The sequence below is a fragment of the Sciurus vulgaris genome (assembly GCF_902686455.1).
Source record: "Sciurus vulgaris genome assembly, chromosome: 2".
Lineage (NCBI taxonomy): Eukaryota > Metazoa > Chordata > Mammalia > Rodentia > Sciuridae > Sciurus > Sciurus vulgaris.
In genome coordinates, this window is record NC_136462.1 from 104,788,609 (window position 1) to 104,814,073 (window position 25,465).

The 25,465-nt window shown below is 32.9% G+C and overlaps 1 protein-coding gene across 4 annotated transcripts in view; it reads right to left on the reverse strand.

Annotated features, from left to right (window-relative positions):
* Positions 1-25,465, reverse strand: part of ZNF280D (zinc finger protein 280D) — a 108,255-nt gene that overhangs the window by 26,227 nt on the left and 56,563 nt on the right. For all 4 annotated transcript variants that reach the window (XM_079129919.1, XM_079129920.1, XM_079129921.1 and 1 more), the window contains 8 exons: positions 25,228-25,451; positions 22,212-22,369; positions 21,477-21,577; positions 20,409-20,555; positions 14,659-14,793; positions 12,511-12,818; positions 12,224-12,364; positions 5,190-5,252 (listed from right to left, as the gene is read on the reverse strand). In XM_079129919.1, coding sequence (XP_078986045.1) covers positions 5,190-5,252; positions 12,224-12,364; positions 12,511-12,818; positions 14,659-14,793; positions 20,409-20,555; positions 21,477-21,577; positions 22,212-22,369; positions 25,228-25,451 — 1,277 coding nt within the window. The remainder of the gene's footprint in view (positions 1-5,189; positions 5,253-12,223; positions 12,365-12,510; positions 12,819-14,658; positions 14,794-20,408; positions 20,556-21,476; positions 21,578-22,211; positions 22,370-25,227; positions 25,452-25,465) is intronic.

A 25,465-nucleotide genomic window follows, 5' to 3' on the forward strand; every position in this document is an offset into this window, starting at 1 on the left:
AAATGATACTAAGTTGTTTAGTAATGTGAACTGTAAATGGCACTGTTGAAAAAATACAAGCAACATATCAAGAATATAAGAATACAAGCAACAATAGATATTGGTGAGGATATGAGGGAAAAGGTACACTCATACATTGCTGGTGGGGTTGCAAATTGGTGCAGCCACTCGGGAAAGCAGTATGGAGATTCCTTAGAAAACTTGGAATGGAACCACCATTTGACCCAGATATTCCAATACTTGACCTCTTCCCAAAGGACTTAAAATCAGCATACTATAGTGATGAAACCACATCAACACAGGAACTCAATTCACAACAGCTAGACTGTCGAACCAACCTAGATGACCTTCAGCAGACAAATGGATAAAGAAAGGGTGGTATATATACACAATGGAATATTATTCAGCCATAAAGAAGAATAAAATTATGGCATTTGCACGTAAACGGATGGAGTTGGAAAATATCATGCTAAGTGAAATAAGCCAATCCCAAAAAACCAAAGGCCAAATGATTTTTCTGATAAGTGGATGATGATACATCCTAGGGGTGGGGGTGGTCAGGGAAGAATGGAGGAAGGATGAATTGTGTAGAGGGAAATAAGGGAGGGGCAGGGGGAAGGAAAGATAATGGAATGAGACAAACATTATCACCCTATGTACATGTATGATTACACAAACAGTGTGACTCTACTTCATGTACAGAGAAATGAAAGTTGAACCCCATTTGTGTACAATGTATCAGAAAATAAAAATAATTTAAAAAAAGAAAAAATTTAGTCTGTTGAATTTAAATGAACTTCATCTTATTTTTTTTTAATTTTAATTAAAGTTCCTCTAGAAAGTGACTACTACAAAGTACTTAAATTCTAAATGGAGTATTTCTAAGTTAAACTTAAAAGCTTAAAGAAAGTTAAAATGTAAAATACTTAGCTTAAACAACTAACTATAATCTTTTTATGAACAAACTGCCATCACAGACACTAAAACCAGTTTCATTGGTAAAGAACAGGTTGCTGCCTATTCCACTGGACACAGATAATTAAACAAGGGATGGCATGCCTAACTCACGCTGCCTTTAAACAGAGATTTGAAACTGGAATTTATAATCAAATTTCTTAACTTGGGAAAATGTGTGAGGCTGGGAATGTTATGTTTGGGTCATTAATAGAGAAAGAGGTCTGTGCAGAGAAAGGAGAAAGAAACCCAAGTCCAGAGAAAATAAGGACAGCAGCTTGCTGCTTCAGCAGGTCAAAGCAGAGTGAACTCCAGTAAGTTCTTGATGATTTGGTTTCCCTTATTTGTACTGGCTGTTGCTCCTCTACTTAGAGGTCTATAAGATTCTTTGGAATTTCTCTAATAAATCATTTCGTTTAGGTGAAAAAAAAAAAAAACTGATCATTTAACAGATCGCTGTTATTGTCAGTTTAATACAAAGCATATACGTTTGACATTCATACTTTTGATGTTCATCACATAATATAAATGTTTTACCAGTATAAGAAAACAAACAAATAGGATACTTCCAACTGATTTCTCCCCTAAAATTCTATTCTAACAGCATGCTATATGTATGTGCACTGAGAGGATGCACTGGCACTTCAAATCTAAAATCATCCACTTTCTCCCTAAATCACCTCCTCTTGACTATGCTTTCTTATGGTTCCATTTCACTTGACACTACAGCTCAAACCATAGTTACCACTTGAGGGGAGCCACCTATGATCTGCAATAAAACCAAGCTTGGCTGAGCTATTAGGGAAATCTGGCTTCAGGAACTCACAATTATGGAAAATTGTTTGAGATTGCCTGAAGTATGTGGTTGCCCTTCGGTGGAGTTTGAATGCAAGTCCTAGAAGTGGGAATGACCTGCTAGAGTCAAACTGCTGCTTAACTCCACCTCATCCTGTTTTTCACAGAAGAAGCTCCTACTGGTCCCCCTTTGATCTGTACCACTATAAATAAACCAAGGGCAGGCTCCTTCCTTTGTTAGAGCCAGTCCCCCATGGATGGCTCAATCGGTCATGTCCCTGCTTCAAGATAATTCTGTCTTCTGTCATGCTTTATGATAAACAAATGTCTTAGTTATTATTTCACAGCCAGCCCATCCCTTCTATAGAACCCTTTTCCCTGCCCACACAGGATATGGGGGAAGAACCTCTGACTTCTTCCTTTCTTAAAACTTTAATATGTCAACCATTTCACAATATCAGCAATTTGTTGAGTACTTATTCTGTGCCAGGCTGCTTTTAGACACATCATCTCATCTAAAACCTTCCATCAACCTGAAGAAGTAGGTGCTACAATTATTACCCTTTCATACAGAACAGAGTTAGTTTAGTAACCTACCAAGGACATACAGCTGGTAAAGATCGAAAATCAGGTTTAAATTTTGCACTTTGATTCCAGAGCCCATATTACATCATAAACACAATGTAATACCAGCTCACCACCTTAACTCAGATCTTTTCAAAATCACTCCTATAACAATAGCACTAATCTATATGATTTATGCATCTACAACTTACCTTATATGTCCCTGAATTCAATTTCTTCAGTATAACTTGATTCTATACAAAACACTGGTTCTCTGGTGTCCTCTGAATTAAGTCCAAACTTCTTAGTCTAATATTCAATGCATTCAAATATGACTCTAAGCTCAAAACTGTTGCTACAGACTTCAATCCATTACTATCACACAAACATCACGTTCCACCCACTTACTACTACTAGCTATTCTTTTTGTATGCCTTCTCCTTTTTCTTTCTGCACTTTTGGGCTATTCTCTCCAATTAGAAGATCCCTCTGATTCTTCTGTCAATAAAAAACAAAAAAAACAAAACACACATACTCTCTCACCTCTCTGAAATAACTTACTGCACTTAATAAAATCCATAGTTATTTCTGTTCACACCTTACTTCCCACCTAATGAACTACATTCCCTAAAGACTAGTTCCAAGATTGTTGATCCCGGTCATCTATACAGAACTTGCTATAGTATATACATGATAAATGCAAAATAAACAGCTTAAAATGAACATTCCATTTCACTAAGTAATTACAAAATTTGGGAGATACAGAATTTTATAAATATGCTAAGTTCCACTCACAGAAATTGACCAATTTTCGATCTGAGACCTTATGAAAGTTAAGAGAAAAATACCCCAGACCTTTAAAAATCACAATTTATTTTAAAAACACACAACTGAGCTAGATAATAGTGAGAAAAAAAATCAAATTAAAATCTGATCTTTAAAATGCAATAAAATCCTTTTCATTCTTATAAAAGTTTTCAGTAAAAGCAATATCTCAAATAACAATGTATTTCCCTGGATACAGTAAACATTTTAATGGGACCAACAGAGTTTTAAAATTGAACCTTTTTTTCTTTTCTGTCTTCCTGTGAGCTACTGGCCCAACATCATAGATGGGACCTTTTGTCCACATTCGTAATTTTTACCATATACATTAATTTATTCAACACAATATTTACTGAATGCCTACTACATGCCAGGTTTAGACAAAACACAAACAAACAACAAAAAAAACCAATAACAAAAAACAAGCTGCAGAGAATAGTGAGAGGACACAGACAAACAAAAAGTAAAATATACAGCATTTCAGAGGCACTATGAAAAAAAATATTAAAAAAAGGTAAAAGTGCTGGGGTGAGGCATGGGGGAGTGGATACAATTCCAAATGCAGAGCTGAGCAAAGGATCACTTGTCAGAATGGAGATAAAGGAACTAACCATACAATATCTGAGAAGGAGTAAACTACATAAAGGGATAATAAACACAAAGATCCTGAGACATAATGTCATCCCCTCTTCCTCTTTTTCCATGAACCTAAAGCACCAAAACAAGTCTTGGCTAAACTTCTTAATAAATTAGGTTGGTGGAGTAAAGATATTGGTACTTTAAGGAGAATGGCAACATAAGCAGAAAAAAATGAGAAGAAACTAAGGAAATCAAAAATTTTAAAAATGGTGCTCAGTGTATTCTGAATTGTGTGGCATAACCAATGCTAATTATTAACATTCATCCATAGTTCTTTATTTACAGTAGCCAAGTTGAACACTTCTATTTGAAAAAGGAAAAAAAAAAAAGACTACTGATTTCAAGAATTTCAGTGGTTTCATATATTTGCTTCAAAAACTGACAGTGTTACTTTAATAGGTAACTTTTTAATATTCAAATATTACTGGTGCTCCTGATTTTTCCTCTCATTTTACAATGCAACTGCATTTCATTTTGACACCATTTGTCATCACTGAAATAAATTTACCAAGAGATCAATGGCATATCTCAGGACTTATAATGAACAATGTAATATCCAATAGCAATCACTCAGATTTCCAAATTGGCACCCTCAGTACAGTTTAATATAAAAGCACAAACTATAATGATATACCACTTCCTACCTACTAGGATAGCTATAACCAAAAGATGTAAGCCAAATGTTAGAAAAGATCTGAAGAAACTAGAACCCTCATACATTGCTGCAGTTTAGCAGTTCCTCAAAAGGATCAATGTACCATAAAATCCAGCAAATTCAATGCTAAGTATATAATAAAGGGATTATAAAAAACCATGTCCTTATTAAAATTTGTATGTAAATGTTCACAACAGCATTATTTATAACAACAAAATGAAAATGACCTGAATGAATAAACTATGACATATTCATCATATGGAATATTATTATTCAGCAATTTGAAAAATGAAGCATTGACAAATGCATGCTACAATATAGATGAACTTTTAAAGGTAGTTGGAAAAGACTATACAGTCTATTCCATTTATAGAAAATATCCAGAATGAACTAATCTACGTAGATACAAAGTAGATTCATGGTTGCTTAGTAATGGGGAGAGTTAAAAAGAAATGGGGATAACTACTAATGAATGGGTTAAGGGTTTCTCTTTGGAGTGATGAATATGTACTAAAATTAACTATGCTCATTGATGTATACCATAAGTATAGTATAACCTAGGATAGGTTAGTATAATAGGTTCTAGTATATACTAGATTGTATAGTACAATAGGTTACAACATAACACTATATTAATTTTATGTGAAGTGCATATTGTATAGTATGTGAATTATATCTCAATAAAGCTGTTATGTAAGAAAAATGTAAATGATAACCACTGCTTAGCAGAAAGAATTTTAAAAAGTCAACTAGTTACCTGAGATCTTCAGAATGCTTCTTAAATATACAAAACCTTTTACTTGGATGGTTACTGTGAAAGCTGGAGAGACAGAAGAGATTTTAATAATTTTAGTATTGAGTTGTATTACTTCATAATAATCACTATATTAATTTATAAACACATTTCAAGTTTATACTTAAGTTTCTAGTTTTTAAAAGGCTACAATGTAAATACTGAAATGTCATCCCTGTATAATTCAACATTAGATCCGACATTCCATTGTTTTTAATTTCTAATGACACATACTTCCCTAAGCATATACTTAGATGATCAATACCTCACCATTATGTAAAAAAGGAAATGCTCAGAATTTAAAAAAAAGAAAACCAAATTAAATTTTCCATTTATTATGCATTTACAACAAGTCTAGATTTTTGCTAACAAAATAATTTTGCTATAATCTGAATACTTATCATTAGAAATCAATTTTGTAAAAATCACTTTTCAATCTTAACATGCTGGTATAGGGGGAGGGGAACAGAATACACTATTTGAGCTAAATACTACGATTTACCATCTGTAAATTCAAACATTTAGACAGTTCTTTGCAATTATTAGTGGAGGTTTAAGAAAAAAAAATGAAAGCAGAACTCGTAACTTAATGCTTCCCCTAATCATAGAACAGAAAATCACTAACCAAACATTGTAGCCAATAAGGAAAGCTTTCTGTCCTAGAAAACCAGGAGTGCTGTGGCACAGTATTTCTAAAAGTGGAGTCAAAGACAACAGTATCACCATCACCACCTACTGAATTAACCACTGGTAGTGGGATCCAGGAAATTGCCTTAAGTTTTTTTCAGTGGTTCTTCTGCAAGTTAAAGTTTGAAAAGCAGTAGCCAACAAACTAGGTAAATGGCTACTCACATCAGCAAAGCCTAAAGGAAAAGAAATGTTTTAGCTAACTATATTCCCCAGAAAATAGCCTCAGAAGATTTCAAATATCATTTCTTCAATATGGAGTAACTACTATATTGGAGAGTTTATGAATTTAAGATATTATCACAAAAATAAAGTTTTTAGAAGAGATCATCAGAAGGTTGAGAAGCCCTGAATTTATGTGTAAAGATTTATAAAAAAACAATTGTTTCTTTAGAGGAATGAGTCCAAGACTTTGATTCCTAAAACATGTGAACTCACATTTTTTGTGTTTTGGGTGTGTGCATGGAGGTGGGGGAGGGCTTACTGGGGATTGAAACCCTGTGGTGCTCTACCACCTAGCTATACCTCCAGCCCTTTTTATTTTTAGACTAGGTCTCACTAAATTGATGAGCTGGCCTGCAACTTGTAATCCTCCTGCCTCAGCCTCCTAAGTCACTGGGATTACAAGTGTGCACCACCAGGATCAGTTCAAAATAAGTTATATTTTTAAAATGACATTTTAAAGTTCTTTCTCTTCAAACAGGTAAACTATTTTTATTTATCCTTTGGTAAGAGGAGAGAAAACTATATTTTAGGGTCTTTTTGATGGCTTCTACATCTGTCTAAACTTGAAGCAATATTGACAAATGTTAGTAACTTTAAATTTTTAGTTGTCTGAATCCAGTTATAATTTAGAGTTCATTATCTCAAAAATAAGCACTTATATTGCCTCTTTGACTTATCTGTATTGAATATATAAATTTCACAGTTGTAGTTTTATGTAATATAAGAATGGAAAAGTGAATCATAACTCACAAACAAAAAGGGGGGGGAAGCTACCCTTCTTCCCTATTTCCATAAAGGTGATAGCAGTACAGAAATACACCTAAGAAAACTGAAAAGGCTAAGTTTTTATTCAATATAGTAAAAATACAGTGTTAACATCTAGTTTTAAAAAATCTGCTACCTAATTACATGACTCTATATAATTATTACCAAAGCTCACTGAATTTTTTACAGATAGGTAAATTTTATTTTGAGGACAAAACCCCTTTTTGACCATATTTTCCTTAATAATCTTGATTCCATGTAAGAAATAACTTTACTTTCTAAGAAACACATAGGAATGATTTCCTTAACATCCAACAATAATTAATGGTATGCCTGCTATTTAAGACACTAAACTGTAGAATGATGATATAACAACAAGAGGGCAATTTGTCTGCCCTACAGTTCATGGAGAAGAAGATAGTCTGAACAGAATAAATGCCAATAAATATCTGTGGAATGACTATATATTCATAAATTAATGCAAGATAAAAATCAACAGTGACACACAGAGAGCTCTGTGGTATAGGAACAAATTATTACACAGATTTCTTTTTACTTGGAAATTTTTAAAATCATCCTGCAAAGTCTAAGTGAAATGTCATTTATGGGAAGTTTTCTCTCACTTCTTATTTAAAGAATTCATTCTTACCCACTGTGTGCTCTCACAGTCATCTGCTTATCACATTAACCTAAGTAAACATATTTCTCCTACTAATTAGCAAAAAATAACAAGGACTTGACCCTACAATAATGACAACTTATTGTTTACCACCAGCCTATCACACTTCTTAGAAAACTGTTACAGTTTTGATATGTCTCCCAAAAGTTCATGTGTGAGATAATGCAAGAAAATTTAGAGGTGAATCAACAAGGTTATGAGAGCCTTAACCTAATCATTGCATTGATCCCTAGGCAGGTAGGGTATGACTGGAGGCACGTCTTTGGGTATACATTTTGTGATTGTGAGAGTTCTCTCTGTCTGCTTCCTGATGCCATGCACCCAGCTGCTTTTCTCTACCACCCTCTTCCACCATGTTATTCTGCCTCCCTTCAGGTCCAGAGCAATGGAGTCAGCCATCTATCAACTGAGATCTCTGAAACTGTGAGTTCCAAAATAAACTTTTCCTCCTCTAAATTGTTCTTATTGGGTCTTTTGGTCATGGCAGTGAATAAGGTGACTAAAACACAAACTGTACCTTCCTAGTAGGTAATAATCAGTATTTGTGAAAATGAATCTGGCTGAAATAAATTTTACTATAAAAAAGAGATATTAGTAATATCCATTAACTTAATTCTCTTACATGCAGAAGAAAAAGCTGTCTCATATATCTTTTTGAGGAATAACAGTAATATTATATAGTAATTAATTTGCCTTTTCTTAAATGATTTTTATTACTACTTACAAGCTATATGCAAATAAAGCATAATCATTTAAACAACTGACCCAAATAATACTGTTTTTAAAAAATCACTTATAATTATGAAGTTAATGATCCATTTCCTTCAAAGAGTCTGACTTTAAAGACATTCCAACTGTTTCGAGATTTTTTTTAATCTCCTCTTTTAGGGCCTCTTCTAATTATAAATAATGACTATCATTTGTAGTTCATAATGTGGTAAGTGATTTAATAAATACAAAGATCACTTCTTAAGGAGATCCTACACACACAAATAAAATAAAAGGCAGACTAGATGAATGCTACACAATTCAAAGGAAGGAACAGTGGTGGGGACAAACACTTGAAAGGTGAACTGGGCGGAAAGGACAGGATATTATGGGAACTAATAAAGAATAAAGAAAAACTATTGTACAAAATGAGTATGAGAACTTATGGGGATTGCCATAAGTTATTATCAGCCAACTTATGGGGATTGAAATCTCTCTTCAAAGAAGAGACTGGGCAGGTATGAGACCAGAAAGAAAAGGACTATTTGAAAGGCTACAGAGTTGGTGTGGTATGGGATTGGAACTAAAGGTACACATCCTTTGAAGAAATGAAGCTTCCCTACATAGAAAACTCAAGCCTAGAACAAGTACCTGCAGTAAGTTGAAATAAGGGTGTGCCACTCAGTGGGAAGCACCTGAGGCAGAGGGAAGGTACCAATGAAGGGGATTAAAAAAAAAAAAAAGGAGAAAGGAGCTAACAATGAATAAAGAGTATGACAATGAAGTGTAGGTTTGGGTGGTCTGGGAATTTGGAACAGGGTAAGAAGAATGTCTGGAGCCCACTGTAAATGGTTTGAGATAGAATGGATTTGAAAGTTCATTAGGACAGGGAGGAAACCTATGATAAATGGGAGCAGGAAGGACAGAATGAATCTTGGTTTAAGAAACACAAAATATTTTCCAAATTTGATCCACTAGAAATTAAGGGAAGAATAAAAGACATCCTTGGGTAGCTATGTGTTTGGAACAGAATAAGAGATCAGCATTCCATCCAGCAGTACACTAGGGAAAAAGATGCTAGGGCCTGGTTTAGAGTGACAGAATATGAATATCAGATACTGCAGTGGTTGGGAGGTGGTCTCAGGAAGCCATGATGCACAGTCAATCAAAGAACTTCTTGAGTTTCCGAAACCTGGGACAGTGAATTACTTCCAGCTGTAGCTCAATATTCACACAAAATGATAGCCTGAAAGAGACGGAACTTAAAAAGTTAGGAGGATAGTAATGTGAATCCGACATAGATAATAATATTTGGGTTTTTGTTGTTGTTCTTCTTCTTTTGAGATGCCAGTGGGTCTAGGGTAAAAGCATCTACAAAATAATTAGAAACACAGATTTGGATCTCAGGAAAACTAAAGATTGAAATCCTAAGATTTCGAGTTCAAAGCTGAAAGTAAGAGTGCTAAAATTACTAAGAAAGGGGCTATAAAGAGTTGAAGACAAGGCAATGAAATAGCGGAGTAACCTAAAAAGAAGAAAAATAGTGTTTAACAGTTTAATAGAGGGCTAAAGAGAATAGTTTTAAAAGTGAATGGCAACATTAAACACTAATAAAGTTAAGGAGTAAGAATGAAAAAAAGTGAAAAAGTGTGGTGATAAGTACATGACAGACAATCTTTAACGGGGTAGTGTTAGTTGATGGGTAACGGTGACACTTCCAGGGTAAAGAACTAAGTCACAAATACGCTAGTAACAAACATTTTGAAAAATGTTGGTGGAAAAAGGCAGACAAGAAATAAAGAAGCGGTTGGGGTTGTGGTTCAGTGATAGAGCACTTGCCTAGCATATGTGAGGCACTGGGTTTGATTCTCAGCTCCATATATATATAAATAAATAAATAAATAAAATAAAGGTCCATTGACAATTTAAAAAATACTAAAAATATAAAAAATAAATAAAGAAAATACACAGTAAGGACAAAGTTCCCTCATCCTAAAATCAAAGAAACAAAATCCTAGAAGTGTTTATAAGCAGAAGAAGACCAATAGTGAGAAAGGGATGAAAATACAAGTTAACTGAATAAGGTTATGATGAATTGGAAGCAATACGAAACAGAATTAGCTTTGGAGAAATGGAACAAGCTTAATTTCTGAGATTAATATCTGGGTGAAGAAAAATATTTGGGTTTGAAAAGAGCTAGCTTTTAGGAAAAATGAAAAAGATGACCTTCAATTGAGTAATTAATAGGTTGGGTTAACAACTAAAGGACTAAAATAAGATCTTTAGGGTACTGAAAAAGGATTACACAAACATTGTAGGTAAAAATAAGGAGGTCTTTAAAAAGAAAAAGATAAAATGATAGATCTTAATCAGAGTTAAAGATTATAAAGTCAGAGTTATTAAATAAACTCTTACAGTCTAGAATTGAGCATACAGAAAGATGGAAAGAGGAAGAGGTTGAAATCTTACCCTGGCTTTTATGCTAGGTGAGCATGACTAAAAATGAGGAAGACAGGGCCCAGGTTGTGGCTCAGTGGTAGAGCACTTGCCACATCATGTGTGAGGCACTGGGTTCAATTCGCAGCACTGCATATAAATAAATGAATAAAATGAAGGTCCAACAACAACTAAAAAAATATTTTTTAAAAAAATGTAGAAGACAAAGAAAAGAGCAGGATTTGAAACAGATGACTCTGATGATTATAAAGTTAGATGAATGCTGCTAGACTGGCAAAAGGAGTCAAAACTCTGAACATCATGGAGTGATAAGTTTTCAGAAGGAATGAAGAACATAAGGATGAAACTAAAAATGATACTCTGGTAAGGAAGAGTGCCCAAAACTTAAAAGTTGATGTGAAGTGCTGGCACTAAAGAAGCCAAGTTACCAGGAGGTCAGGCCAATCATCAAGGCAGAAAAAATAAGAGAGAAATGCTGAAGTCGTCAAGAAAAGTAGGAGAATTCTCAAAAGTAGTATCTGATAATGATAAGAAAGTAATACAGAGGTCATGTCATGATCCGCAAGAAACTGAGTTATACGTTAATTCTATTTTTTTAAAAATGGAACAACCTCAGTTTGAATAAGTAGTGTATTGCATTTATAATGGAAGAACTATTTTTTAAAATAAAAATCCATCCTGATGGAATAAAAATATTCTCCTATTAATGAAATCCAAATGAAAGTAATGTGGGCTCTGAAGGGGTTTCTTACCAAAGCATAAATGATAGGTACTCAAACAATTTAAGTTGAATGAATAATGAAAAAGAATTCCAACAGTGTCATCATAACCAGAATAGCCTCTCATTTTCACTGAATGAATTTATGTATAGATGGCCTGATAGATGAATGGACCATAGAAAGAAAAAGAAATAGATTCAGTAAAGTTCCTAACATCACTGAAAAACCTGCTGTAATGTTAGCTATTAATTGAAAAGCTACAGTTACTGGTTGAATACAAAGGTTAATGGTTTCAACTATCAATAAATTTAGGTACAGCTATTCCTCTATGAGCAGAAGCAGTAATCACTGGATTTCATCAGAAAACTACAGCTTCTCTCAAAGTGACTGTTTTGAAGAGAACATTCCTAATGAGTACTTTTATCTGTCTGCTAAATAAGCTTAAAACATTTAAAGTTTTATTTGAAAATCATCATTTTTAAATATCTATAGGGAAAAATAAAAAACAGAATAATTATTTCCCCAACAAACCTATCCCAATTTTATTAGTTTAATTAACTGTTCTTACAATTTAAGGTCAGTAATTACTTGAGTTACTATGTTGGAAACTAACATCGGGTATCTTAGAAGTTCTTTACGGCTAGGTCCTTTTAGCTCTTTGAGGAGAAAAACTAGTTTCTAATAGGGATAACTTTGTTTTCAAAACAAGAATTTCCTGAACTATAATTTTGTCAATTTATAGGTTTAACTTGTCTTACCTCATCATATGATTTACATAGGCTTTGCTACAGCTAGTGTTGTATCTGCAAAAACTACAGTGGACATATGTAGGAAAATGGTTTGCAAACTCTTTTATTTCAGAACAGCACTCAATGCACTTGTGAATGCCCCGACGGTACCTTATGGAGACACAAAAAAATATGGTATAAATATATTTTAAAACAAAAGTAAAAAGTAAAGAGCTATACCATTGTTCTATTAACTGAAGTATAATGTTTTATATTTAATTTTAAATTGATATTGTATATTAGGAATAAAACATTACCTGAAGTTCCTCAATGCAGTATTGACTTTACTTTTTTTATTGTTATTAGCCAGTGTGCTTTGTTTCTTTTGCATATTAGATATTTTTGATTTGTATTTAGATTTACTTCCATTAGGCTTATTTCCATTAGGTTTACTTGCATTGGATTTGGTTGTACTAGGTTTACTTGTATTCAACTTTGTGGGATTTTTAGCAGTTATATTTTTAGTCCTTGGTGGTGAGAGCTGAAGGGTAGAAGTGCTTGCATTAATGGAAGATGTAGGTGGAGATCCTGACTGAAGAGGTCCAACTGAAGCTCGAATAGTAACCTACAAGAATGCAGAATATATTTACTTCGAAATGAATTACATTAGTATTAAAATATCACTGTACAAAAAACACTAAACCTCAAATATTCTGAAAAGAGCACAGATAAAAACTATAATTGTATTTAGTCTTATTTACTCCAAATGTTCAAGCCAATTAAATAACATTAAATTTGATACTTATTCACTTAATACTATTATATTTATAGTGAAATCAGTTATTAATAAACATAGTTATTAATGGATAATTAGGAGTTAATGCAAATTATATGACTATCAAAAGAGCACATTCCACAGCTATTTTTATGTTGTGACATAATTTTTAAAAATTCATATATAGGTCTAAATTTAAATCACAAAGCTTAAAAGATAACTCTAGAAAGGCCTGCATCACCCTTTAATAACTATAAAACAAACATCTATAATAAATGTGACTTCTTCTTTTCAGGGGCTCATTACCCAGGATTATGCTTGTGAAAGAGTAAATCTATTCATTGCACTGTGTGGAGAATTTAATATTGAGATTTTTCGTAAAGAAAACTAATACAAACTTTATCACTTAGTGTTCAAAAAGAGAAAATATTCAATTATATCTGTTAGTTGACAATGGAAAAGTCAATTGACTACCAAGATTCTCATTAATCATTTGGCTTACTCTCCTCATGCATGTGAGGAACAGACTATGATGAAGTCCTATCAAACATGTGCTTGGGTATTACACAAAAGCACTGCTCAGGAATCAAAAGACCTGAGGTTAAATCTCACACTATGCCTTCCAAGCCATGTGATCTTGAATAAATAACATACCCTCTTTAAACTTCTTCTTATCTAGAATATAGGGCACTATATGATTTATCTACTCAGTGAATTATTGTATGGATTAAATATACAATGTATGAAAAAGTACACTGAAAGCCGCATTCTAAGGTGCCATAACAACATTTAGTATCATTATCTTATTATTATTATTATGATTATTGGGAGAAATGAGAGAGGACTGCACTGCTTACATTAGTGTTCTGCAAGTCTAGTTCCAGCATGAAATGAATGGTTTGCAGGGGAGGATGCTGGATAGCTTCTCTTGCTCTAGGTCTTCAGAGCATGCCTTTATATTATTTTAGTTAATTCAAGTACCAGACATACCCACATTCAAAGGTAAGTACCCAAAGTCAAATTTAAATTTTGGGGGTTATTTCACTTTGGATTATCCATGCCTCTGTTTCCCTCCACTGGAGCAAATATTCAAGAGCTGACTGTATGTAAAAAAGTCAAAGAAAACAGATGTATATAAGGCAAAAAGGGAAAAGCAAATTACAATCATCAGTATGCAGTCAGACATGTGTTTGCTCACTTAAAATACAATGCTGTCCAGCAGCAGAGCTTGCTTCTCTGAGAGTAGACTCAATGATAACAACTTCAACAAACATCTGAGAACCTATGGCATTCAAGGCACTATGCCAGACGCTGGGGATACAAAGATAAATAAAATAAGATTCCTGATATCAAGCCTCTTAAGAGTTTAGCTGCTAAAACTGACATACACATTGCCAACTGGAGTAGCTCAAAAACAGCCTATATAATATTGAAACAACCCCGACCCGAGGAACAGTTAAACTAGGTATACTTTTAATGAAGGAATGAATGCCACTCCAACATAGTACCCACCACTGAACTCAAAACAAAGGTTAAAGTTTTCCTTTCTAAGCATAAGAACAATGAAATCTAAAATTAGTCAATAAAAATCAGAAGTCATTTTTAAAAAAATATTGTATTTAATAGATAAAAACAGGTGAGAATTAATTTTTTTTATTATACAATTAAAATAAAACATATTTGAACTCACTTTTGTCCCAGGAGGCAATCCTTCTAATTGTTTAGGTTTTATAAATGTTCGATGATGCTGTGTCTTATGATCCATTTTCTCTTTACATGTCAAAAACTGCAGTCTGCATTTTGTACAACGATGTATTCCTTTTTTCTATTGAGAAACAGCAAACAGAAAATTAAAATTATAAATAAAATTTCTACAAAATTCTCAGTCCTGAAACTACTCTGACTTAATTTTAATGAAGTTTACTATTTCTTATCATAAATAATACAAAAATATCATTTAATTTTTTAAAACATATTATATCAAAAGTGTTACTATACAAACATGAAAGTTCTATTAACAGGTTCAAATGAAAGTTACATCAATGTGGTATGAAAGTTCTTTTACTTATAAACTTGAATTATTTAAAAATTTTTGCTATTTTCAATCAATTGACAAGTTGGTAAAATAAATTAAACCCTCTAAAACCAATTCAATCTAAACAGACATTTCAAAGGTTATGTTACAAAAATGGTTACATAAAGTAGTGCTCCCCAATCAAACTTTCTGCAATAATGAAATGCTCTAGAGCTTTGATGCTCAACACAGTAGTCACTAGCCACATGTGGTTACTGAGCACTTGAAACGTGGCAAATGAAAGTGAGGCACTAATTTTTTTATTTTATTTAACTTTAATAAAATTTTATTTAACTTAAACAGATAATTTTGGCCAGTGGCTACTACACTGGACAATGTAGATATAGAGGCATAAAATACAACTGATCACAATCTACATTCTAGTTGAAAATTCCCTGAGTTCCTCTTAAAATCTTGGTCCTATCACTTCCTACAGATGGGAAACAGAACCCAAGAGAAATCTAAGTCCCTATCCCATAGCTAGATAATGATAATGCCAGACTCCTAATCCAGTGTTCTTACTATATAATATCAACTGAAATCTTTACACATATAGTCTCATTAATATAAAAATATATTTTATATATACATACATATGTATATATAAATTTAAAATAACATATACAAAAGAATGTCTTCTTTAAAGCTATTATCTCTGCCAGACACACCACTATTTCCATTTAAATACAACCATCTATTCATAAAATTCAACTGAGGTAATGTACAGAGAAGTACCTAGCAAAGTTACTAGCATACAGCAAGCATTTCATAAAAAAAGTCAGACACAGAAATATAAATATCATTTTCAGCTGGGTGCAATGCTCACACCTGTAATCTCAGAGAATCGGGAGGCTGAGGCAGGCGGATTTAAAGTTTGAAAGCAGCCTCAGCAAATCAGGGAGAGCCTGACTCAAGAAATAAAAAGGGCTGGGGATGTAGCTCAATGGTAAAGCACCCCTGGATTCAGTTCCCAGAACCTGTCCACCCCCCTACTCACCCGCCAAATCACATGTTCTCACTCATATGTACAAGATAAAAGTTGATCTCATAGAAGTAAAAAGTCTCATACTAGTCACTAGAGGCTAGGAAGGGGGGGAAGATAGGGATGGGGGAGGTCAGACACTGGGTAACAAAACACAGTTTGATAGGAAGAATAAGTTCTAGTGTCCTACAACATGGCAGATGACTATAGTTTATTATAAAGAGCTAGAAGAGAGGTATGTGAAGGTTCTGCATACAAAGAAATGATAAATGTTTAAGGAGAGGGAAATGCTAATTACCTTAATTTGAACATTATGCATTGTAAACATGTATTGAATTATAACACTGTTCCCCATAAATATGTACAATTGTTAGGCGTCAATTAAAATTTCTAAAAAACAAAATAGTTCTTTACAATGTCCAAAGCAATATGTAAGAACAACATGTTATAATTCTAGTTGTATCTTAAGACTAGCAGTGTGGTGCACTGTATTATATCATAGATATGAGCAACTTAACACAAATTCACTTATAAGTACTCAAGGAAGAGGAGGAAAAAGAGAGAAAACTTGGCCAAGAAACAGATACCAAAACAACAGGACAGAACAAAAGTTCACTAGAATTAATTTCCCAGAAATCTTTTCTCTATCTAGAATCACTCACTAGGTTACCTCATCCAGCTTCCTGATTTTAAATACCACCTACCCAACTGCCTATTTGACATCATTACTTGATATCTAATGAGCTTCTCAAATCAACACGGACAAAACTGAACTCTATAATTTTCTATATCCCGGCTCCCACAATCCTAAATCTATTCCTTCCTTGGTCCTCTCCATAGCTTAGAATATGAAAACTCCATTCTTATAAATGCTCAAAAAACTCAGTACCTCCTCCCGCCCCATCTCCCTCACAAACATACACACACCCTATATTTAACACATTAATAAAACCTGCCAACTCCACCTTCAAAACTACTCATAACATTTCTATTTGTCACTACTTCCAACCATGGCTACCATACTGGTCCAAGTCACCTAAACAATGGTTAAAAAAAACCTATCTTCTTCCTTTCATGTCTTTTTCTCCCCTGTGATCTATTTTCTCCATGGCTGTTAGTAATTCTTGAAATATGCCAGGTCTTTCACTTAAAATCTTTCAGGGGCTTTCCACAGTCCTGACTCTGGCTCCACATGAACTGGTTTGAATTCTATTGCTATAAACTCACCTCCTACAATTCCTCTTTCTGTTAGTTTACTCAGTTCCAGCTGCAATCTTGCCAATCTTTTTAGTAACCCAGGTTTATACTCACTTCACTGCCTACATGTTACTTCTCCCACATGGCTTACTTCTTAATTTCCTCTGAAGAGGTCCTTTTAGGCCTGTGCTGTATATAAAAGAGCAACCACTCTTCCCCTGTGCTTGGCACTCCATATTCTCCAAATTTATCCCCCTCCACAATACTTACCACCACCATATATAAACATACATTCACACAAACTTACTATCTTTCTCCACTATAATACTAATTCCAATGTCATACTTTGTTTTGTTCACTGCTATATAATACCTAAAACAGCCCCTGAAATATAGTAAGGCAGCCTAAAAAAAATTTGTTTTATAAATAGTGAGGCAGAAAGCAAGAGGCTAAAAGAGAAAAATATATATGTATAAGGGTAGCAGGTACAATTTAACTAGTTCAAAATGACTGCTACTTTGTTAAATGCATATTTGTCCAAAATCCTGAGAAAGAATGCATCAATCAACTGTTCCCTCAGGTGGGCACAAGTCTTACATATTTTTCTTATGTTATGTACATAGGCATTTTAATGTGCTAAGAGTGATGAAGATATAGTACCACAGTTTTTAATAACATTATGTTCAATCAAAGAAATAGTGATCTATTCATAGTATAGAAAAATAACCGTACTGAATTTTTTGAGAGTCATAGGGATTTAAGGGTAATTCTTACTAAATGTAATTTCTACCTTTAGATGTAATGCCAATGTAAAATCCAACTCTGTGATAGTAGTAAAAACTAGTACTCTAAAGTCAAATTCTGATCTTTCCTTTTATTAGACAATGCAACATTAGTCAAGTGACTTTCACTAAAACCTGGTTTCCTCATTTATAAAACAGAAATAAATAATGTGTGTGTGCGCGTGTGTGTGCGTGTGTGTGTGTGTGGTGGTTGTAAGGACTATATATCCTGATACCATAAGGTAAGTGATTACTATATGTTAAATGCTTATTGTTTTATCTAATAAGTTTATTTAGTATATCAGACATTCTTAAATTATTTCATAAGTCATATAAACTGGGTTGTTTGCTCTAAATTTACTCAAGACATAATATATAATCTTTTTAAGAAACAGTTGCAAGTGAGGTCTTCAAACATAATAAAATGAGGCACAGAATCAACAATTTTTATTGCCTGATATTATACTGTCATCTAAGTTAAAAGTTTATAATCCCACTGAGTGAGGGTTTTCCAGTCTTTCATAAGTAATTATACAAATTATAAATACACTGGAGGATGCCTGATGATCCTTCAAACTAATTAGGTTGCCCCATCTTTACTGCTGGCTATCTACTTCCCAGGCACCCCAAACAAACAAACAAATATTTTAAAAGTTAGACACCTATGGCAAGTCAAGATGACTCCAGGCATGAAGGTTTGATTTTAAACAACATTAGCTCAATGGTAGAACACAAGCTCAGCAAGCGCAAGGTCCTAATTCAATCCCCCTCACCACAAAAAATAAACAGAATACATTGTATATCGCACATACTGGCTCCACACATCTTGATCTCATAGTTATTATTTTTATATCTATAACTCACTGTAGAGCTTAGTAAAGCATCTAGGGAAAATTACATTAAAAAGCCTCAAAACGAAATAGAATTTATACATTATTCTCCCTTTTAAAATTAAAGGCCAAAGATGAAACAGAGTATCAAGGACAATGTTTCCCAAACTCTGTTTAAAGCCTCAAAACGAAATAGAGTTTATACATTATTCTCCCTTTTAAAATTAAAGGTCAAAGATGAAATATAGAGTATCAAGGACAACGTTTCCCAAACTCTGTTTAACAAGAAAAGTTAATAGGTATTGTTCAAATAAAGGGTTCAATGGTCAAAATAAGTTTGGGAAATGATACATACTATATCTTTTGCTTGGAGATTTACAATGTCCATTAGCATATTAAAAGCTCTGAGAAGTCCTGTTTTAAAAAACAGACAAACAAAACTGTTTAATTTTGTAAATCCAGGCATTTACCAAATTTATTTACCAGTGACAATTTTGGGGAGAACTCCTATTAACACCTGTTGGAACACTGCTGAGGGGACCATCAAATAAAAGATCTTGCCAGAACTTTTCAAGGATGGATGGTATCCTTGTCATAACATACGTGATCCCAAATTTATTTGGAAATGCTACTTTTATGATCTTTCCCAATTAAAAACTACAAGCTGATTTCATGATTATCTAACAACTGCAACTCACAGCAAGGTGAGTACCAACGGTGAACAAATTGGCATACCAGTTTAACCAATGATTAGGAAATGCTTAATGAGTTGGAAAAACCTGATTACAGCATCAGATGCAGTAAATCCATTGCCTTCTGATTTTGACAAAAAAACAGTTACTTTTTCAAGCACTCAAGAATAGGATCAATGTTGCATCAACATTTTTTAACTCAAATAAGGGATAGTGTAATTGTTTCAGGAAAAGTAACAATAAGCATAACATCAGAATTCGGAGCACTAATGCTGCATTCCAAAAACTACATAGCAGAACTGGCAAAATTAATCCAGTAAACAAGTTAGGATCTAAACACAGTTCTCTGGCAGAATTCATACATCAACCCATCAACTGCTTCATCTTGGAGCTGTAGGACTAACCTAGGTCAAGGATGACAACACATTTTTCTCATAAAAACAAGGTTTAGAAAGTGGAAATAAAGTTTGAAGAGGAATAAGAAAACAAGATTGAGTCCTTGATCTTTTTTTCTCCTTAGTTAAAACTCATATTTCCCCCTTTTCTTGATAACTTCTTCAAAATCATTCCCAAATCCACTCTTAGGCCTTAACTATCTGCCCTTGCTTATTCCACTCACCTTCTCTTTTTTCTCTCAATCCTAGGCTGCCTATTTCTAGTTATCTTTCAGAACTTTCATTATTTATGGACTACATCATCACTGGAAAGAAGGTAAGGAAAAAAAGTGAAGTTTCACAAATAATTCAACATAATTATAAAATAATTGTGTTATTTGGAACAACTCTGCTTCCCTTGCAGAATAAAACTAATCAGTGTTCCAAGCCTTAATCTGTCTTTTTCACTAAGATAACATGAACAAATAGGAAGAAACAGTAAATCTCACCTGATGCTTCATATAATGATGCATATAGGGTGTTGCAATTTTAATAACTTTGAGGCAAAAAGGACACAGCAAGTTCTTAGTGTTTTCATGGGATGTTCTAAAATGAGTTTCCACATCAGAAAATGATGATGATCTATAATTGCAAACCTAGACATACAAAGAAGGTGTGTTTGATTCAAAAATTTATAACTGATATGCAATTACAAAGTAAACGATGGATCATTTATTTAGAAGATCACTTCGTACTACTAATCCTGCTGACGCCTATACCCAAGAATCCCACTAACAAAAGCACCCCCCCCAAAAAAAAAATCCCAGAAATTATCTTCCAAAATTAATGAGTGCTTCCCAAAACATAACTAGGTTACCTGCGTTTTATCAGCTCATTTATCTGTCACTATCTTGACTGGAATTTTCAAACTTTGGTACCTCCAGTTCTATAAAACGCTTTTTTCTGCTACAAAAACATCATTGTTCTTTAGATTGTAAATAGCCTCCAAACTATGGTACTGGCAATTAATCTTTTTCTTGACTTCTTATTCCTTCAAATTCTGGATAAACACTGATCCCAAAACATTTGATAGGTTCTTCTTAACTAACAACATTTCAAATTTCCCTCTTATATACCTACATTCTTCCCTATAATGGTAAGACATGTCCATATGTATTTCTATTGCTAGCTGGGTTCTTCTTTGACTACCACAGATGTAAGCAAGCAATAGTCTGTGGGCAAAATGAAGCTCACTACCTACCCCTCATATAATGCATGAGTTATGCCATTCGCTAATAAGTTATTTATAAGAGGGACTTTAATTTTGATAACCAATTTACCTAAATATTAAAGAATAAAACACTAGTATATATCATGACACATGAAAGTTATATGAAATCAAATTTCAGAGTCCATATATGCCTTTGAACTACAATGGCTGCTTGGTTCCAAGAACAATAAACCATCAAAACCTGAAATACTTCCTAAAAAAAACTTACCCCTGGTCTAACAGGTTTAAATTTTGTAGTCACAACAACAAACAAACCACTTAAGAACACAATAAAATGTGTATGTACCTGGCAGATATATGGCATTTCACCAGGTTTATGAGTATCCTTCATATGTTGTAAAAGAACATGTTCTGTTTCAAATGATAATTCACAGATTTTGCAAATGGCTAAAAGTGAGAGGAAAAAAGATAATACATTTTAAGATATAAAAAATTAATTTATAAATTTATATAAATAGTACTAGTAGTAGTAGCAGCAGCAGCAACAAAGGTGAACAATTATAGTTTGTTAACTGGTTGCCCCGTACAATTCTAAACATGTCACTAATATCAACTCACTTAATTCCTGTAACAGCACCACGAGGAAGGCATTTCTATCATGCCCATTTTTTCAAGAGTTCATGTCTGAACTCCTGTAAGCTATAACAAGAGGAGCATATGGTATTTGAACTCAAGCACTTAGCTTCAAAATCTGATTTTAACTACAACTGTAGTTACTTAAAGTTTAAATGAAGAACACTGATTTCACATTTGATAACTATGGTCTAAGGCTTTTACCTGAGTCCCCCACATATAAGGCCCAGGTTATGCCAAGGCAGTTACTATAATAAATCACCTGCAAGAAGGACTTCAATTTTAGTAACTAATTTTCTTAAAAATTTATAAAAATTAAAACTTTATTTTTTCCACTTTGCCCCCAAATTCCAAAGTCTCTTATTTTCCTAACAGTTATTAAGGTTTTCTCAGAGTTCCTATCATCAAATTCAACAATATTCAACACTTAAATGAAACTGTAACTTACTAGAAAATTCATGGGGCGTATGTGTACTTTCAATGTGACACTGCAGCTGAAATGGTGTGGGAAACTGACGGTAGCAGTGCTGGCAGGTGGTGTGGTTTTCCCAGCTCTCACTGCTCTGCTTCTCAAGTTCCAAATGATGTTTCATGTGGTTCATAAACCTATAAATGATTGTCAACAGGTGCAAAAATTCCGATTTAAAAACAAAAAGAAAATCTCACCAATAAGTATCTGACCTTAACTTAAAAAACACAGAGTATTATACAAAATCCAAAATGTCTTAAAAGTCCTCTAGAAAAGAGTGTATTTTAAATAATCACTTTGTCTACGTGACTCAGTGAATTTTTTCCACCTTTGTTTCAAAATAATCATTATCATAATATCACTAATTTTCTAACTCAATCATTATATCAGATTATTTTTTAAAATTTAAGGTAAAACAGCAGGCTTATTTGGAAGTACTATTTTTATTTTAAAATAAAATAAGACAGAAAGGAAACCCTACCACCAAAAGCAGCTAGAGTCATGAGAGTAATCTTTTAAGATCCTGAAGACATATAATAGATTCCAGCTGCTTAAAAGACAAATTACTGGTATTTTTACTTGTGTCTTGGTTTTTAAGTGCATGTAATAGCAATTTTAATGCCTACAATTACAAGAACTGTTTTTTTTTTTTTTTTAATGATACTGGTTTACTGTTAGCACAGACTGTTCATTTTAACTTGCAGACTGTGCCCTTTATAGGAAACGTCCATTTTTCAGTTTTACATTCTGCTATTTCAGCTTCCCTAAAAGGCTTCTTATGAGGAGGAACTATGACCTTCAACAGCAGAGAGTGTAATATAAATGAGAAAACTTATTTAGAAGAGTTTACTGAAGCTTTTTGCTGAATTTGAAAATAAAAGTTATTCAATCAAAACAATTTTTGGACTGGTCAACTATTCACAATTACTCATTTTGAAGCCCTAAAAGAAATAATCTGCAACTATGTGATAATGTCATCAATCTGGATAACAATCAAGAAGTTTACAACATACATCTCTTGTTTTTATACCTCTATTACAGCAGGTTATGATATACCTTAAAATATCTTTCTTCTTTGGTTTTAACACAAGCTCTACAAACACCTACCAAAAAAATCCTAGTCTTGGTTAAGTATTTACATATATAAAGCCAATAATCTTTTAGCTCAAAATTTTAAGCACTAAAGTATATCTATGCAAAAGAATTCCTTAACCAATTAGTTGACTTTACTCAATTATTATAAAAACCCCAATCCAGAGCTCATATTTCTGAAACCAACAGATGGGAATGGGAGAAATAAAAAGGGCAATCTTCTTGGAATGATGTTCACAGAACTAAAATATACCTGACAAGCAGGGGGTAAAATACTCATACCACAGAATGTTGACAGGACAAAGTAGAAACCAATATATTTTAAATGCTTAAACACTGGATGTTTTAAATTTTTAGCTGAAAATTGCTAAATATTTTGATAATATCGACCTATGTCTCCTGAAATAATTCCTGAAAAAGGGGAATTTTTCACTTTCATGCTTGATATGAAGTGGGCTAATCTTATAAGTAAAAAACAAAAAACAAAACAAAAAAAAAAAACTGTTGCTAAAATAATTTGTAATATGATATGCACCATATTTAATTTTAACAAGGAGCTAAGTGAACCACACTTCTATGCATTTCATTGTATCTATTAGCATGATTTCTGATATATTTTACTATTAAAATGGTAAAAATATGTAAATAGGTGGTACAGTTCTATTATAATACTGTTTCAGTGTTATATTTAAAAGCACAACTTCCCCTCTGTTAAAGAATTGGGACCATTAGTTCTTGATGGCAGTTAATGTCACAAAGGAGGTAAAACAATCAGAAAATTCATATGAAATAAGATATGGGAAAGAACTTTGAAAACAAAGTACTACCATAAAGAAACCATAAATAATTACTAAGGGAGCACATCACAGAAGACAAGAAAATAAATAAATACCGGGCCCAGAAGTGAAAGTACATTCTTAAAAATGTGACATATGATAGTTATAAAGAGTAAATGGCATGCATACACATATATATGTATGTTCATACACACAAATACACATTTATCTTGCCTAAGTACACTGATATCTGCAACTTACTTTGAAATTAATAAAAAAAAATCAGATAGTCTGAAGGAAGAAGAAAAATACGATAAAGCAAGTACGGTAAAATATTAAGAGTAAAATCAAGGTGGTAAGTGTACAAGTGTTCAATATAAGACAAATTTTTGATGAGTATTTGAAAATTTTTATAACAAAACCACAGAAAACAACCTTATCTACTATAAATATCATGCTATATACTCAATGAAAAATATCATTCAATATATCTTGTTACTTTGTTATTGTTACTCATTTACATAAAATATCTTCACAGTATGTCATGTAATGCAAAAATTCCAAAGTATAAGTTTCTAAAATTTAAAACATTTGTATATACACTCTTCAAAGTTTCATTGTGAATGAAATCTCTAATTGTTAAAGGTGTCAAATTTTAAAATCGAAGCAGACATGTTTCCTAGAACTGGTATATCTTTAAAACAGATCACTTGTCCTGCAAGGTAAATGTTCTTAATATGAATTAAAAGTTTTGAACACTAATTAAGATTAGCATAGAGAAGCTCAAAACTGGACACTTCTGAAGTGCTTCTTCCTGTAATTGAAGAAAAATAAAATGAAAACTACTTAAAAATTCACTCCTAAAATAAAAAAATAAGTTCACTGTAAGTTAAAATAAACCATACATCTTAAGCTATGTGAAAGAAATACAAGACCCAGGTGTCAAATTCTAAAATACAAGAAATGACAAAAGCTTTTAAAAAAAAAAAAAAAAGCCTTTGTCTATAGTAGAAAGTACTAAAAATGCTTATATAGCATGGCAACAGGAAAATGCAACCTAAAGATACAACATTGATATTTGTAGCATTTCAATTTTCGAATAGAAATAAAAATAAGTATTTACATACCTAATATTATTTTTTAGAATTTTCAAGCAACTGAAGCATTTAAAGGTTGTGTGAGTCTTCTGTTCTTCCTGGGCATCTCCTTCATGTTTTCCATAATAAAAGTCATTAACTAACATGATCAATTTTCCTTTCTCTGAATCAATAGTCTTATTTGTATTTGCTGTATCTGAAAATTCTGTTTTAGCCAGTCCCAAAAAGTTATTTATCATGTCTGGACAACAATACTGAAAGAGAAAAA